Source organism: Pipistrellus kuhlii, unplaced genomic scaffold (assembly GCF_014108245.1).
Source record: "Pipistrellus kuhlii isolate mPipKuh1 unplaced genomic scaffold, mPipKuh1.p scaffold_m20_p_15, whole genome shotgun sequence".
Taxonomy (NCBI): domain Eukaryota; kingdom Metazoa; phylum Chordata; class Mammalia; order Chiroptera; family Vespertilionidae; genus Pipistrellus; species Pipistrellus kuhlii.
In genome coordinates this window covers 30,028,488-30,046,306 of record NW_023425460.1, presented here as the reverse complement: position 1 = coordinate 30,046,306, position 17,819 = coordinate 30,028,488, and the positions used below count along the sequence as shown (strand labels likewise).

The following is a 17,819-nucleotide window of genomic DNA, read 5'->3' as shown; positions in this document are numbered from 1 at the left end:
CCACCCTCGGCCCTGCGCGCGGGGGTGGCCGCGGGGCCGGGGCGGAGGAGGAGGGTGGGGGCCGCCGCCCTTCCTTCCCCTCCCCCTTGCCTTCCTTCCCAGCGCTCCCTCCCGAGGGACCCCAGCTTCCCGCAGGCCCGGGGTCCCCGGGGTCCTGCCGGGCGCCCTCGCCTCCCTGGCCCGGCCCCGCTGACTCCTGAAGGTTACGCGCCGCCGCGGCGGGGAGCAGGGGACCCCCGCCCTCGCCGCCGCCTGCGCCGCCGCCCACCCCAGCGCCCGCCGCGGGGCCCGGCCAGGCCGGCCGCGCTGCCGGCTGCTGCCACCGCAATCCCGGCTCCTAAATCAGCGCGGGGCGGCGCGCCTCCCCCACCGGCGGCCCGGCGGCCCGGCTCCCCTGCTCCCCGCGCCGCGATTGGCCGCGCGGGCGCCCCCCGCCCTTGGCCGCGAGCCCCAGCCGCGGCACCATTGGCTGCAGGGCTCCGCCAGCCTTTACATAAGCCCGGGCGCGCTCGAGCGGAGTTGTATAAAGCGGCGGCCGGCGTCGGGGCGGGAGGCGTGAGGCCAGCCCGGGACCGGCGGGGCGCAGGGAGGCGGCGGCAGAGGCGGCAGCGGCGGCAGCGGGCGCCCGCGCTCCGACGCCCCGAGGCGGTGGCACCGGGTGAGCGAGCCGGAGGAGGATGACTCCCAGCGCCGGCCGCCGCGTGAGTACCCGCCCGGGACCCGGACCCGGACCCGGACCCCCACCCCGCCGGGCTCCTCGGGCGGAGAAAGTTTCTCCCGCCCTGGGCTCCCCTCCCGCTCCGCCCGCAGCGGCGGCGGCGGCGAGGATGCCGCCCGGAACCGGGGAGACAGAGCCCGCCGCGGCGGCACAGGCTCTGCTTCCAACTTGCCGAGGGGATCCGGACTCGCCTGGCGCGCGGAGAGCCTCCCCCGCGGGCTGGGGGCGAGGCGGGAACGGGGCCGGAGGCGGTGGGGAGGTGGGAGCGAAGGTGTAGGGCGACCGCGCTCGCAACGGGGGGCGCCCTGGAGGTCAGCGGTTTGGGGAGGTTTGGGGAGGGGGCGCTGGGGCTGGGAGGGGCGGAGCAGGTGAGGAGGGATGTGCTGGGGGTGTCGGGGGATCACCCAGCCAGGCAGGCTCAGCTCTGGGCCGGGGAAGCTGCTGTGCCTGAGACTTCCCGAGTGGGAAGGAACCGGGGGGCTGGCGCTGCTTCCCCGGAGAAGCCAGTCTCCCCGGCACAGCGCCCGGTGGCAGGCGGAGAGCTCCAGGAGCCAGCCAGCCCCGCTAGCCTCGCTGGTAGCTGCTGCCTTTGCTGGACAGAGGTGTGGTCTCCTTGCGTTTCGCCTGTCTCAGGAGAGCCAGGTCCAGGCTCCCTCTCCCCCCTCCCCCGCCCCAGCCGGAGGTCCTCCTTTCACCCCGTGGGGACCCATGGAGGCTTTGAGGGGTAGCAGGACAGGCTTGGGGGCATGCCCAGCAATGAAGCACACTTCTCTACTGGACAGTGGTTGGGAGCCCTGGTTATTAGTCCCAATTCTGCAGAAACCAACTCAAGAATCCGAAGTCATCCCAGCCTGGTGGATGGGAGGCTCTCAGGGCAGCTGGGCAAGGCTCCCGGGGCTGCAGGGCGCTCGCCCCTTCCTCTGGGCATGACTAATGGGTATTGCTGCCTCTGCTGTTGCTGCTGCTGTTGCTGCTGCTGCTGGTGGTGGTAGGGTGTGCACCCGAGGTGGCTTCCATGCGTCCCAGGAGGTGCTTGAGCCCTCCAGACAGGACACATTCTGGAGTCACACTTGAAGTGTTTTCTGGGATGGGGTGTAGGAGTTCCCAAGTGGAGCCATGTGGAAAGGACAGCTCGGGGATGCTGTCTCGAATCAGGAGGGAACTCGAGTAGGGAGAGAAGTGCTGTTGGCTTTTTTTACCCTGACGACTCGGGCTGGAGACACCCAAGAATGACTTGGAGCAAATTCAGAGTCTCGCTGTGCCTCACTCTCAGCCGTGAGGAATGGGAGATGGAAGATGGGAGAGTGGGAACATGGCGGTGGATCCAATATGGCCTTGAAGGAGGCATTTTCGCTCTCTCTGACTTGATTAAAACCATCCTTCTGGCAGCAGGTCCTAAAGTTAATTTAAGAGGCAACGAAACGAGTTGAGGGTCTTGACGCGGGCACAGTGGAACACGGTTTGAACATTCCAGTTTCCAGTGGGTAGTAATGGTCTCTGGAGAAGGTCAAAGGGTGGACGGCTCAGTTGGAGCTGTATCCTTCACCTGTACCCCATCCCTGAATGGGGGGCAGGGGGTGTGTTTGAACTCCTACAGTAGCTAATTCAGCCTAGAGATCTTTATGGGGACTACCAATCCATATCCCCAAACCCAGCTGCCCTCAGCCTACAGTCAAAATTTTCCTGCTGTGTTTCCCAGTACTTTTTCCCCCACTGGGGATTTGTACAGCAAAATACCTGCTTGTTACTCTCTCTTCCCTTTCCTCCATCTGGGCTGCACCTGGTGTTTTGAACCCTGATGCTTGTTATCTAGCTCCTTGGTGTCTGATTAAGAGGTCCTGTCGCTGCACAGGCGTGTGTCCCTGTGCATGTGTGGGCCAAGGGCCCCTGTAATTCTAAGGAGTGGGACATGGACTTCCATGGAGAGAGGACCACGAACCAGGAAAGTCGTCTCTTTAAAGAGCTGTGACAGTCTCCTCCTGCTCTCCGTCTTCCTTGCCTCCTGCTAATGTGAATGAAGCTGCCCTGTGGGCTCATTGGCTTCCAGTAGGGGGCGCCAAAGGCACCCACCTCAGGGCAAGGGACTGGCTTCTTGCCCTTCACTGGCCATAGTAACTTAATGTTCCAAGCAAGCTCAGGCCACAGCGCCCGACGGTCACCTTCATGACTGAAACCCTTCTACCACATGCCTCCTGGACTTCGGCTGTTCCTGTGATCTCAGGTGCAATGGGACAGATACAAATACCACATTCCAAGGAAACAGCTGGTCCTCAGCCCCACCCGCCCTCTGAGGTCCTTCACGTGTGCTTGGTGTTGGTGTGTTCTTTGAACTCATTAAGAGCTCACAAAGCCAAGGAACATTAGAGCTAGGAGAGAGAAATCTTGAAGAGCATCTAGTCCAACCTCATTTCACCTCCAACACTCACCTGCACACTTAATTTACAGACGGCAAAACCGAAACCCAATAAAGGCACATAGCAGGTAGCCATTTGGTGATAGAGATAGGGCAGGATCCTAGGGATTCCCAGTCTTCTACTCAGAGCTCTTTCCACTCCATGACCTGCTTCCTCTTTACTGTGGAGATGGACATGTGTTCCCTGAACAATAGGTACTCATAACTCTGATTGATCAGAAATAGGTCAATTAATGAAGGTAGTAATTTGGGGAAAATTCCTTTGAGCCTGTTATTTAGAATGAGGAGGTGAGCAGCAGATAAAGTTCTTATAATGTACATATACAGGTAATAGAAATTCCTAATTATTATTTCCCCTTACCTCATTATTCCAGGTGGGGTTTTTTATGCAAAAGCAGTGCACTCCAGTTTTTGTGTGTACATTTAGGAGTCAGAAGTGCCCACTGCCTCACAGGGTCTTGAAACCCAGGCCTGCAGCTCTTCCTTTCTTTGATTAAGGTGTGCTGGAGTGGGGTCTCTCTGTCTTGCTGTGACACCACAGCCTGTGGGACCCACAGCACTCAGATCCTGGGTGAAGTGGAGAGTTTCCAAACAGGGTTTGCCCATTTCCCCCATCTCGCCGCTCCCAGCTCAAGGTCAGAGTGCTAGGATGTTCTATTTTTGCAAAATCCTTGTGTTAGGACTTCTTGGGTGACTTGGAAGATTCTACCATTTTCCATTGCCCTTTTTCTGTCTGTGAATCTGGCTGTCGACATCTGGGCTGGGCCTGGGAAGGAGGTTTGCTGAGTGGCCTGTGGACTGCCCCCTCTGTTTCCCCTTCCACCCTGCTGCGCCTTTGCACCCTGTGTGAAGTTCCCCTGGGACTTGGCAGTGACCCCCAGGAGGACCCAGTGCTGCCGCACAGAATTCCAAGAGGTGGGTCCTCGTCTGCCCCTCAGGGCTCACCCAGGGGGAGAGAGTTGCCAGGGAAGATGCTCGCGGATCCTCTTCTCCTTCAGGCTCACAGGAAAGTTGGGTCTACCTTCCGGGGGAGGAGGGAGGCAGTGGGATGACGTGAACCACCAGAGAGCAGCAGCTCCTCCTCTAACGTGGGGTCTGAGCGGCTACCAGCTTTAGCTCAAGAATTGTGCCAGCATTCCCAAAGCTTGGTCTGGTTCTGGACAGGGTTTGAGGAATAGAATTGCATAAAAGGCAACCAGAGCACGGGACCTCTGGTGGGGTTGGTTTGTTTGTTTGAATGGGGGAGAGGATTTAGAGTTTGAGAAGTGGCCTTCGACATTGAGAAAACAAGAATTCGCCTCTTTTTTGAGCCCCACTAGAGAATTACCCGTACCCCACTCTCCCTGAGAAGCCAGCCCCGTGTCATAGTGGATAGGATACAGGCTTGGAATCTGGCTCCCCTGCTTTTACCGGCTTAGAGACCTGGACACCACCGCTCAACCCTGCATGCCTGCTTCCTCCTCTGCAAAACGCTGAAGCTGGCAACCCTGTGATGAGGGTGGGATGGCGACGATCAGGGAAGACCGTCTCTCACGTGCCTCTGCCCTTGGTGAACTCCACAGAGGTGCCGGTGGGGAGGGGATCCTCTTGCAGGACCACTGGGAACCACACTGGGCCTTTTCCCAGCAATGGAGACCGAGTGTCCAGGTCTGCACATCCGCCTCTGCTCACAGCAATGTTTGGGCTGACAGGCAAGGCCTTCTTGGCAGGGCTCCTTCCTTGCTGTCTTCCCTCCCCCTCCGCGGGGCTTTCGTTTTTGGGTTTTGCCGTGCTTGGGGAAAATAAATTTTACAAGTCCCAGGATAATTCTGAACGTGATGGAAGGCCCTGAGCTATTGATTCCCAGGGAAGGATCTTTGTGCTGGGAGAAGCCTTCCTCGGAGCCCAGTGATTTAAGAGTGCTGACAAATCCGTGTTCACCGAGCCTCCTGCAGGCTGCAGATACAGGCTTCCAGACCAGCTGGGGCTCTGGAGGGATTTCTGGGGAGCCTGGCTGCTTGTTTCGGGGACATAAACCTATGAACTCTCCTTAGGAGAAAATAAGAAATCAATTGGTTCATTATCACACCGAACGCACCCCGGGCCACTTAGGGGCATTTAAGAAATAGGAAGCAGCCAAGGGCTGGGAGGTTGTGTTTTAGAAAGTGTGTGTAAAGGTGTAAAGAGAAAGGAGAGGAAGATAATTTCCCACTAAGTCACTCAAGATCTTGACCTTATTGAAGTCCTTGGACAGTGACTTTTAGGGGTTGCTTTGCATCCCAGACATTTGGCAATTTCTGGGGACATTTTTGCTTGTCACTACCGGGGTACGGAGGGCTACTGGCAGGTAGGGGTCAGGGATGAGGCGAAACACCCTACAGTGCACAGGACTGCCATCCGACAAAGAAATGTCTGGCCTAAAATGCCACCAGTGCCAAGGTTGGGAAACCTGGGACCGGAAGAGTGATGCAGCACAGAACCAGAGCACGTGAGAGGTGGCAGGGGTCCGAGAAGCATTCTCCTCCAGCTGCCCCACTTCTCAGCTGAGGACCCTGAGATCCAGAGATGAGGGCACTAGGCAGGCCATACAGCAAAGCAAGCGAGTGGCAACGCTGGTCGGGAACTTGGATCTGCTGTGTCCCGAGATGGACTTCCCCAGACATCCCCCCAAATTGTTATGAAGATTAAATGTGAGCTGTGAAAACACTTAGACACGGATCGAGAGACTATTAATATTGCTATTATTGTTACGAATCGGGGAGTTTGCAAAGTTCTATTTCTGGCTACGCCACTGACTCATTGCAGACTGTTGGGTGCATTCTTCCCGCACCCCAATGCTTCTCTATGAGTGTGTGTGCTAGGGGTGGCGGGGAGGGGTGGTCTTAGCCAACGGCAAGTCTATCATAGTCACTATCTTTAGAGTAAAGTCCTAAGACTTGCCCTTCAAAAACCATAGTCGCTTAAAAGATAAAATTTTCCTTGAAAGAAATCATGTTGACTGGGTAAGAAGTCAAGCATTTGCTTCTTGGAAAAGTTCCAGTGCCCTAGCCTTGTAAGACGGTTCCAGCCCAGGAAATCTGATCAACATCCGGAGGAGAAACTGATAGCTCCACAGATGACTGGCGACTAGATCTGTCCCCACTCCTCCCCCTCCACCCTCTCCTGCCCAGCACTCCTGGCACCAGGGAGTTCTGCAGGGAACTCCGAGGAGGGATGGCAAGGTGTGTTTATTAATTAGTAAAACCTTATTTACTTAACAGGCATATACTTAAGGATGTCTTCCAGGGACATTGTGACATATCACTTTAATTAGCTGCAGAAGGATCTCGAGTGCAGAGAGTGTAAAATGACCCTTGCTGTTGTTCCCAGTTCCTCTTATCTTTGTTTGCACCCGACACGTACAGTGACAAGGTCACAGGGATCACTGCTGAGCTCACGGTGTCCCACTGACCAGGGAGGGGAGGAGGGAAGGAAGGGGGGGACTGCAGGGACTCCCTTCCCTACCAGCAGCCTCTACCCACGTGAAGAGCAGCCCCAAGTGGAGGCTGCCCCGACCTCCTTTGGTAGACACATCATGACATGCAAGTCCAGACACAACTCTCAGGAGGGACCCCAGGCTGGGACCCCGAATCCTCCCCAGCCCTCACATGGGAAGAGGGGCGCTTGTAGGATTGGTGGGAGCATCCTCTGTTGGTGTTCTCATAGAAGGCCTGTCCCTGGTCTTGCACTCAGGAATGGGTGTAGGAAGCCCCTTGAGACTCACCTTAGAGAACCAAGGTTATGCCGCTCCTTTCCCACATTAGGGGTTGGAGGTCACGCCATCGATCCCGTTCCTGTTTCTCCATGAATGTCCTGCATGTCCGGGGCAGGCCCTTTGGCCTCGGGAGGTCCGCCCTGGCCATCAGAGGAGGGGTCAGGAAGGTCCTTTCACCACCAGCGGTCTCGGCTTTGAATGGAGTCATCACCTCACATCGGAGAAGCTGTGTATATCCGTCCAAGTCGGGGGATGAGAGTCCCAGAGGGAGAGATGCTGCCATGAACGCCGTGTTTGTGTGAGCTGGGGAGGAAGCACTGTGTCTCTGCTCTCAGCTCTCACCTCAGTGCCCAGTACGGTGCTCTGCACAGGAAGGGGCTCCCTGGGTGCTCGGGGGTGAACAAATGTGTAAGTGAGCGCAGGTGGCCACTCTGGGGCAGAGATGGTTCTTGGTTTTAAAGCGGATCTTCAAGCTGGACTGGCTCCTTCTCCCCAGCGCTAGCCCTTGGCATCAGGGCTCTGTAAACCTCCACAGGTCCCATTGACCAAGCAGCATCTGAGAACCCAGTGCAGGGCCCATCCCACGAGCTGGTGGTCAGCACTTAGCCTTGAGCAAAGCCAGGCCCTGGGTGCTCATTCCACTCCCCTTCCCACCCCGCCCCTTCCTCCAGGCTGCTGCCAGGGGCTGAGTGCAGGTTCCCTGGCTCCAAGCAGATACTGGTACGCAGATGATCAGTTGGATTTCCGCTGAAGACAGAATAGGGAGCAAATCACTGTTTCACAAGACGATGGCGGGCGGATGCTTTTAAACAGCAAGGTCCACAATGCATTTTAAATGATTTAGGAAAAGAAAAAAAAATCTGACCCAGAGATGCGCAGGCCTGGAAAAGAATTTCGGAGGTCATTCCCACACCACGCCCCACCCTGGGATGTTCAGATCTCACTCACTTCCCGGAATCTCGGCCAGCCTGGCCGCCCTGCACACGGCTGCCCCAGATCTGAAGTGCCCTTTCTAAAATGCAAGTCCCATCCTGTTTTGGCCCAACTTCAAAACCTCCCCACTGGCATGACTCCAGACTTGGTACCTTGGCACAGCAGGCTCCCCAGTAAGACTGTCTCTGTCTTCTCCTGCATCCTACCTTCTCTCCCACCTCATACCTCTTCCCCCCATCCCAACACTGCATTACAGCGGCAACAGCTGCATTGGTGCCATGCACCAACCACGCACCGTCACAGCCTTGCCTGGATCCAGAGGTCTCCGCCACCTGGAATGCAGCTCCCCTTGGAATCCCCATTCCCCTTCTCCGGGGAGCCCTTCCGACCTGCCCGCCCCACCTGCCTCGCTGGTGCGTGCCTCCTTCCTGTGGGCTCTGAATGGACGTGGTCCCTGTTCTGACTCTGAACGTCTCCCCCTCGAGTTGTGACTCGCTCCTGGTAGACTGCAGGCTCTTTGACTTCAGAAGCCATGTCTTATTTATCGTTTCCCACCCGGCCCACAGGCTCCTACAAAATGCTCGAAGAATGGATGTGTATATTACAGTAAACTGAGGGGCTCCTCATTTGAAAAGCAGTATTTTGAAAGTCAAAGAACTCCGCCAGGTTCCTAGACAAATTAGAAACAGAAGCAAGCCCATTCTTCAAAGTCCTACAGGCCCTTGCATTCCATTCAGCGCTTGGCAGCTACTCCTGGAAGGGGAGCACCTGGTGGGCCTGGATCCGCCTCCCGAGATGCCTTCATTCATTCAACCGACATCGATTAGCTGTAGTAATGGTCCGATTGTTGATGCTGCTGCTGCCTACCATGCACGGGCTTTCGGTCTGCCAGGCCCTGTGCTCAGCACTTCACACTGTCTCATTTCATTTCCCCCTTTTACAGACCAGGGAGGCTGAGCAGTTAATAATACTTATTAAGGACCTGCTAGGCCTTGTGCATAAGGCTAGGCGTCGGCATTTGTCCTCTCGCTTTCAGAAACGCCATTTCATTAGCCCGCTGGTCTCTGTGGCACCTCCCAGCCTGGGTCCCTAGAGTTTTCATCTGCCTTTTCTGGAGCAGGACCAAGTCTCCTCTCTGTCTGAGTGCAGCTGCAGGCAGTGCCTGGAGCTCTCTCCAGGTAGAGGGGAAGAGAGGGAAGCCTCGTATCTCCTTGGTGCTGGGAAGACGCATAGGACATGGTGCCCCGGGGAGGTGCGAAGGTGCAGAAGGTCTAGCATTTGTCTTCCGGGCTGGCCATGCAGAGGACCAGGAGAGGGACAGGATGGAGAAATGCCAGTGACTAATGCCAGCGATTGAGACATTGGAATGTACACTCCGTGGGGGCAAGGACTTAATTTTATTCTTGCTGTTTTCCCAGCATTCAGAACAGTGTCTGGTATAGAGTAGGTATACAAGAATATGGAATGAATGAATGAGTGAGTGGGTGGGTGGGTGACTGAATGGCAGCCTCCTGCTGTCTCTCCCACTTGGCCATGGCATTTGCTTCCAGTCCCGCCCCCCATGGCCATGTTCACACCCTGCTGCTACAATGTTCTTCCCTACACACCACTCGTTCCAGGCCGTTTCTCTAACCCTTCTGGCTGGTGTCTCTCACGAGGCCTCCACAGTCCCTCCCAGCCTCCTAAGCTACACTCCTTCCACCAGTTGTCCTGCCCCCATCCCGTGCTCCAGCCGTGTAGAGCTTCATTGAACCACACGATCCCGCTCAGCCACTGCGCACACACTGGCCCCTCTGCCTGGAACACTTTCTCCACCTTATCTCTCTGGCCAGCTCACCACCACCTCTCTCTTAGGCCCTCCCCTGCTGCCCCAGCAGTGGTGATTGCTTCTTCCACTGTCTTCCCGTCTCACATGGTTTAAGACAAGTTTGGTGTAGTGAGAGAGACTGTTTCGTGCCCAAGAATACCAATTCTAGAGCCAAATGGCTTAGGCACAAACCCTGGCTCCACCATGTACTCGCTGTGTGACCTTGAGCAAGTTACTTCACCTCTCTGTGCCTTAGTTTTCTCTGATACAAAACGGGGACAATAGTAGCACCGACCTCATAAGGTTACTGCGAAGATTAAACCGATATGAAGGGTTACAGTGATATCTGGCACAGATGACAGGTGTTATTATTACTACCCATTCCTTACATAGTATATAGTACGTGTCACGTGAACTGTTCCTCATATAGACTTGTTACATGAAATTGCAGTAAAAAATCCTGTTTGTCTTGTGCACAGGGCCCCTTGGGTTAGGCTAAAGAGCGACACAGTCACTCTGAGACTTGGGAAGGGAGCTCTGATAACGATGTGAAAGTGAGGTGAGAGGAGGTGCTGTTGTCCCGTGAAGGACTGAGGGGCAGATCCCGGGCAGTGGGGACAGACAGACGGGGTAGTTCTGAGGGAGATTCATGAGGCAGAATTGACTCAGTGAGCCAGTTGTTGCAAAGAACGAGGGAGAAGCAAGTGCCAGATACGACACCAGATTTCCAACCTGAGTGGCAGCGTTGGGATTTGAAGGGGCCCAGGAGACAGCATCCCACTTCCCTGCAGAGGCAGGATCAATGGAGAGAGAGAAAAGGGGAGGGAGAAGGGAGCAGAGGAGGGGCTCAGGCAGATGGAGATTAAAATGCATCATTACAGATACAGCTGTTTGGAAGGCCAGGCTCTGGAGTGGGGTCCGTGGGGCCTGCTGCTGGGCCTGCACCTCCAGCTGCAGTGCTCCCAGTGGGCGGAGGCGGGCTGACCCTGCCTGGCCCCGCTCAGTGCATGCAGAGAGTGGTCTGCAGGGAGGCAGGTGCAGACAGGGCTCTCCATGCACACTTCTTCCACACTGGCCAATCGGATGAGTCCCTGCTCCTGCCCTGGGGAGGGGGGTGGACGGGAAGGAAGGAGGCCAGCGTGCTGCACTAATCCAGGTCTCTCAATCTTGGCATTCTTGACATTTGGGGCTGGATAATCCTTCGTTGTGGGGCTGTCCTGTGCATTGTAGGATGTTTGGCAGCATCCCTGGCCTCTGCCCACTAGATGCCAGTGGCACAGTCCCCGCCCTTTCCCTGGCTGTGATGATCACCAGTGTCTCTAGATATTGACAGATGTTTGGGGTTGGGAGGGAGGGGGAGCAAAATCACCCTCGGTGGAGAACCATTGCTCTGGTCTAATGCAAGTTCCTCTGGATGGAAACCCGAGGGGTGGGAAATGAATGCTCCCCCTCACTCTCATCCCAGGAATCAGGGTCTGCAAACAGGCAGAGCTGGAAGGGCAGGTTGGGGTGGCAGCTGGCTCCTCAGACCTTTGAGGAGTCTGCTCCCTGTCTTCTCTTCCTTCTTTCCTCTCCTCCGCCTGCCTTTCCTGTCCAGCTAACTTCTGAGCATCCTTTGAGGGTTCCCCTGCCTCGAGGAAGCCTTTCCCAGCTAATTTAGAGATCCATGCCCCCTCGTCCACAGCACCCCTCACTCTGTATTGCCAACGTTGGCTAGTTTTCTCCCTGTGCCCTCTCCCACCCCCGACCCCCCACCCACTGTGCTGCTGAGCACAACCCCGGCTCATCAAGGACCCACAGGAAGTGAGCTGTGAGGGAACGAGCCAGGGCTGCTTCGCTTAGCTCCTGTCCAGTGACGCCTTCATTCTGAGCATTCCTTTGTGGGTCTCTGTGCAGATCCAGAAGCCAGCATGGCCAGCATGGGCAGGGCGGGCTGCTCCTGCAGCTGCCTCTCTCCCCCCGAGAGCCCCTCCCCTCCTGCAGCGTCTGGAGAGGCTCTGCGCCCCCTGCTCATTCCCAGTGTCTGAAGCATTCAGGGCTGTTGCCTTTGTGAGAGCTCAAGGTGGTGTCCTTGGCTCTTTCGATAATTGCTAAATAACTGCTTGCCCTGGAAATTGCCCTGGAAGCCTCTCCCCACAGCTGCCTGGCCCCACATCAGAGATCTGGGTTGCTTGGTTACCAGTTTTCAGACCCAATTCAGGAAAGTCCCGAGGCCACAGAAAACTGAGTTTGGCTGCATGTGACCCACAGCCAGTGTCTAAAGGCTCTCTGACCTTAGCACACCCTGTGGACCCAGAGGAGGCACGCAGGGAGCAGCCGTCTTGCCTGGCCCTCCCCCTGAGGCCCCTGCCAGCTCACTTAACCCTAGGGCCCTCGGTACTTCAGAGGGTTCCTGTGTCACAGATAAAGACACTGAAGACCAAACCAATTAAGGAGCACACCCAGGGTCGCCAGAGAGTTAATGGTGGAGTTAAGATCCAAACTTAGGCTTTGGGCTTTCTCTCTCTTTCTCTCTTCATCCCCACTGAGGCGTGTTCAGGAAGTTTGCTTAGAGAGCATTTTTTAAGAAATTATTGCTACAAAGCACTTCTTCCCCCTGCCTGAAGCGCAAGTCCCTACCATCATGGAAACCCCACTTTGCCATCTCCCCCGCAGGAGCAGACCACTTCCTTACTGGGGCGCTGGCACACTGGCCCTGCACCCCTACGTCCATGCTCTGGACGCGTAGCCTCGCCCCCTGCAGGCTGCTAGGCCCCGGATGTCCTCCTCGTACACTTACACTCCTCACTACTCTGGTGCCTGCGGACACCCCTCCCCGCGCTCTGATGCAGGTGCTCGCCACACATGCGTTCAGGAAAACAAAGTTCAGTCCAACCTACTTTTTAGTACTATTTTTAACCTTTCTTCCAAAGGACTCGGACGTTCGCGGGGATGAGAGAGGAGGTTCCCCGAGCCAGCTGTGTAAAGTAAGGGGTCACTCGGGGTGCCCACGGCCGTGCTGCCTCAGGCGGCGCCATCCTGCTCAGCTTCCTTCCCCGAACTCCCCTATTCCGCCGCCGCCGCCTCCTCCTTGGACGCTCTCTAGCTAAATAGATTTTCTTCGTATACTTCAACAAGCCGGTGATGAATTTTAGTAGCAGAAGCATTTTTCATTTCAAATCAGATTGCAGCTCACACTCCCATCTGGGGACCACGAGTCTGGGCAGTGGCTCTCAGCCCTGGGCTGCCCATCCACATCATCTAGGAAGTTTCTAAAAATGGGCAGCACTCAACGCTCCCCCCCCCACACACACACACGCACACTTCCCACCCACCCAATTAAGTCCGAAGGACCTGGACAGCAGCATATTCCTAAATCACCTGCCCCGGGTGATTCTGTTGGGCAGCTCGGGTGTAGAACCATGGGTCTAGCCTTGTTGCTTCTGCAAGTGAATGAAGCCTGCAGACCAGCAGCCTGGGCATCGCCGGGCAGCTTGCTAGAATGCAGAATCTCAGGCCCCGCCCCAGACAGGCCAAGTCAGGATTTGCATTTTACCGGTGTTCTTCCTCCCAAGACTACACCCACGCCCTTTCAGGCATGCATCTCCTCAACTCTAAGCATCCCCACGGGACTTGTAACCAGGGGAGCAATGGGCAGTGGCGGCTCGTCCCAGGCTGACCCCCTGAACCTGTGTCCAAGACCTCGTTTCCCCTGACTTCCCAGTGAGCCAAAGCAGTCCCACCTACACTCATTCCCATAACTCTTCTAGGGGGCCAAAGCAGAGCAGCACCAAAGCCCTCTCCTGCCGCTACCCTAAGCCCTTCCTGATTTCACTGTCCCTGGCTTTCATAAATGTAAAAATAAAACATTTGCATTTCACCAAGACCCTCTGGTGATTTGTAAGCACATTACAACTCGAGAAGCATTGCTTTAAGCAAAAAACAGTTTTTAAATAACTGCATGGCAGGTTGCATTTGAATCATCTGAAATCTTATTAAAGCGCATTTTCTGACTTAGTAGGTCTGGGGTGCGTCCCCAGATTCAGCATTTCAACAAACTCCCCGATGCAGGTGTGGGGACCGTTGTGAGCAGCCAGGACGTTGAATCGAGTTTCAATGAGTTCCTTCATCTGAGCCCTGAAAGCAGAGGGTGCGTATTTACAGACCTTTCCCTAAGTTTCCCCACCATCACTGTCTCCTGATCCACCATCAGCACAGGCCCAGGGCTCACCCTCAGGGGGTCTAACTAGCCAGCACTGAGCAGCTCCCGTGGTGGGTGCCTCAGGCGCCTCTGACAGGGCGGAGGATGGAAATGCAAAGTGCATGCCCTCCCTGCCGACTCTCAGCCAGCCCCGCTGGGGAGACCACGCATGCTCTGCCCAGGACAGGTGACTTCAGGCTCCACACCAATGGTGGCTGCTTCCTCTCTGCCCGTGGCCCCCACGAGGAAACTCCTGAAAAGCCATTGAATTCCCAAAGTGTCTAATATGCTCGGGAAGGGAAAAACCCACGGGTTGGTCTGAAGTTTACAGGAGAAACCGGGGAGAAAAAGCGGCGAAGGCTGGCTTTTCTTCTCCCGTCCTTTGAGCCATTATAGAATTTTAGAGCTGAAAAGGAACTTGAGAGATCTAGTCCCAAACTTTCATTTCCGAGAAGAAAGCTGGGACCCAATGAGACACTGTGGCTTGCTCAAGGTCACCAGGCAAAATAGGGGTCAGCCCACGGGGTGCAGTATTTCTTTTTTATCTTGCCGTAGGTTATTTTTCTGGAAATGGATAGGAGTAGTTACTTCTTTCATACGGCTCCTTTAATTAAGAGTTCTACGTTTCACAGAAAAGGTAGAAATCAAGAGGCTGGATCGTGGTTCTCGCCCCTCATGGCCTTCCATAGAAAATTCCTACCAGTGACCAGTGTCACCCTGACGGGGCCTGCCTCGCTGGGGGAGGTGACCCAAATCACAGGTATGGGGCCCGGAAGGAATGAACTAGCTTCCAGAAGGCCTACTTGCCTCTTTCATGCCCATGGCAGACGCCGAAAGCTGATCCCAGTGCCCTTCCCAGCCCCTGCCAATCAATCGGGATTTGGATCTCAAGTTGAAACGCTTTTGCCATCCCTACCATAGAGGTCAGACCTTGAAAAGCCGATCTGACCTTCAGATCCTCGCCACAGTTCAGCATGTCTGCGCTGGCCCGTAAATACTCTTCAGCTTCTCATTTCCGACCCCTCCAGCTGCTCATTAATCCAATTATGAGTTTCCTTTATCCAACCAAACTTCCTGCCGAGTTGCAAACTCTCCTAGCGGCGCGTTTGCCTTTGGTAATTAGCCAACCCGGTAGAAGATGCTGTCTCGTTCAGGCGTTTCCGTAATTTGAACTGACCTCACTCTGATCGCGCAACATCAACACGTGCCATATGAGGGGACGCTCCGGGAACCTCCTTCCCACGAAGGCTCGCCTTCGAGGTTGGCTTCAGCCCTACTGCTGGGACCCTGGCCCCGTCTCTCTCCCGCCTCGCCCACGAGGTAGTGAGGAGGCTTCCGAGTCATGCTGGCTCTGACATGCCTGCGCCCTTCACGTTGATCTCCGAGTCCTGAACTGGAGCAAGCCGATGTGCTGGCAGGAGCATCTGCCTCTGTAATGGGGAGTCAGTCTTCAGATCTTCTCTTATTAAGACGTCAACCACACTCAGCCTCGCTCTCTCGGCTGCCAGACGCACTGACAAGGCAGCAGGAGAAGCTCTGTCAGGAAGGGGGTTGCTGCCTGTGGAAGGCAGGGAGGCACCCCCTTGCCTGCAGGAGTGGGCCTGTTCAGCCTGAGCCGGCCGCATGCCAGCGGAGCCTTTTCAGCAGCGCTCCAAAGCCTGAGGGCAGAGTCTCGGGGCGGTGCCATCTGTAGCTTCTCTGAGTGTCTCCCCCTGCCAGTGAGGAGGGGGGTGGAGTCCTTCCAGCTCCTTGGCCATTCTCATCTGTCTCCTGGGCATGTGCCATGGGCTCCCATGGCCCCGGGCTGCTCGGCAACACCCTGAGTTATGTTAGCGATATAACAATGAATTACACAGCGGATTATACATAATTAATTTATAATAAAACACGCACGCCACGCTTTAATTCCTCCAAGTGAATGATGTGCTGCCTGCCAGGTCCTGCTGGGATACATTCCCTAACTGCCTCCCTGCTGGCCTGGAGGCCATGGCCAGCTGTCCAGGGAGGGACCTTGGCCAGGGAAACCTGCTAAGTCTGGTTCCCTCCAGACTACCTCTGGGGTATGAGTCACAGAGAGACAACCCCTCACACCTCGCTGTTGTTCTAGACCTGGACATTCGTGGGAGTCTCACCCCACCAGACCGCTGAGAAGCTGTTCTTTGCTTCATCCTTCCAGTCTTCCTTCCAGAGTATGGAAGAGGCCAGTGTATTTATACTCTGCACTCCCTTCCTTCATTCACCCGCTCAACAAATATCTATGAAGGGCCTGTCCTTGGCTTAGGGAACATGGGTGAACAAAACAAAGATCCTTGCCCTAGTGGAGCTTATATTCTAGCGGAGGGAGACAGACAACAAATAATAGACATGATGAATGAATGTGTTACACCGTGTGTGTTATATATAGTGATAGGTGCTATCGAAAAAGAAAAGGCAGAGCCGAAACCGGGTTAGTGGATAGAGCGTCAACCTGCGGACTGAAAGGTCCCAGGTTCGATTCCAGTCAAGGCATGTACCCTGGTTGCGGGCACATCCGCAGTCCGAGGCAGCTGATCAATGTTTCTCTCTCATTGATGTTTCCATCTCTCTCCCTTCCTCTCCGTAAAGAAATCAATAAAATGTTGTTTTTTTTTTAAAAAAGAAAGAAAGAAAAAGGAAAGAAAAAGAAAAGGCAGAGCAGCGTAAGGGTGGCCAGGCGTGATGGAGGTCAGAACAGTCTTGTGGAGAAATGGCAGTCTAGGAATTGCCAGGCCCTTCGTGAACAGGGGAGAAAGGTGCTTCTGGGTCTACCAGGGGTTAGAGTTTCCAGGGCCGCTTTGACTCTATGTTTCAGTAGTGTTTGTAACTTTCGGTTTCAGATGTTCAGGATGTTTCTGTTCCTGCTGCTGCTGCTGTGGTTCCTGCCCCCCACGGAGGGGTCCCAGCGAGCTGAACCCATGTTCACGGCAGTCACCAATTCGGTTCTGCCCCCTGACTATGACAGCAACCCCACCCAGCTCAACTACGGCGTGGCAGTTACGGACGTGGACCATGACGGGGACTTTGAGATCGTCGTGGCAGGGTAAGTGCCTCCCACCTTGAGTTTGGTAGATGCATTGGCCAGCGTTTACGGTGATAAGGCCCAGTAACAGCTCCAGAGTCCAGTGGCCTGAAACAACACACATCCTCACCCATAGGTCCCAGCTGGGCTCAGCGGATGCTGGTATGCTGCTGCTTTGCCTTTTGTGATAGCAGTGGGGGGGTGGAGGGTAGATCCAAGAAAGGTGTTTGTTCCACGCTTTCCAGGGAGAAGATTTGAATGCTTGGCTTCAAGTTCCTCTCTCCTTAGCCTTAGCTTTGCAGGTGTAGTTACTTCCTCATTGGTGGAATTCTAGAATCTCTGTCAGAGGGGCTTCATAGCGACAGTTAAGACATGAGGATGCTCAGTCCACCTTTGTACAGCGTTTTACATAACACAAAGGAAACATTAATTGTCCATTTCAAAGAAGAAGGAGGAAGATGGTGTTAGGAGGGATAACTAAACTTCCTCTAAAGCATGCCCTGGTCCCACCGCTCCCTTCTCTCCTGAGAAGCAACATTGGGTAGCAAGAAGAGCATAGGATTTGGAGTCCAAATAACCTGAGTTCATGCCCCAGATCTACAACTTTCTAGTTGCATGATTTTGATCACTCCCTTATTTGCCTAGGTTCAGATTGTCTGTAAGAATGAGGACTGCAATGACTGTAATGCCTTCTCACCCGGAAGCCTCCATCAGGAGGCCACGTACTGCATGTGACAGTGCACTATAAATCCTGCCAATTACATTAATAATTACTACGTGCCGAGCACTAATATGTGCCAGGCTCTGTGCTGAGCCTTTCACATGCATTGCCTTATTTAATCAATTCTTTTCTTTTTTTAAAAATATATTTTATTGATTTTTTACAGAGAGGAAGGGAAAGAGATAGAGAGCTAGAAACGTCGATGAGAGAGAACATCGACCAGCTGCCTCTTACATACCCCCTACCGGGGATGTGCCCGCAACCAAGGTACATGCCC

At 55.0% G+C, this 17,819-nt stretch overlaps 1 protein-coding gene across 2 annotated transcripts in view; it reads left to right on the top strand.

Moving 5' to 3' along the window:
• The first annotated feature begins 310 nt into the window (after positions 1-310).
• Positions 311-17,819, top strand: part of CRTAC1 (cartilage acidic protein 1) — a 133,934-nt gene continuing 116,425 nt past the window's right edge. The window contains exons 1-2 of one of the 2 annotated variants that reach the window (XM_036438780.2): positions 311-701; positions 16,640-16,842. In XM_036438780.2, coding sequence (XP_036294673.1) covers positions 678-701; positions 16,640-16,842 — 227 coding nt within the window. In that variant the 5' untranslated portion in view covers positions 311-677. The remainder of the gene's footprint in view (positions 702-16,639; positions 16,843-17,819) is intronic. The other variant, XM_045581970.1, reaches the window with a different exon arrangement.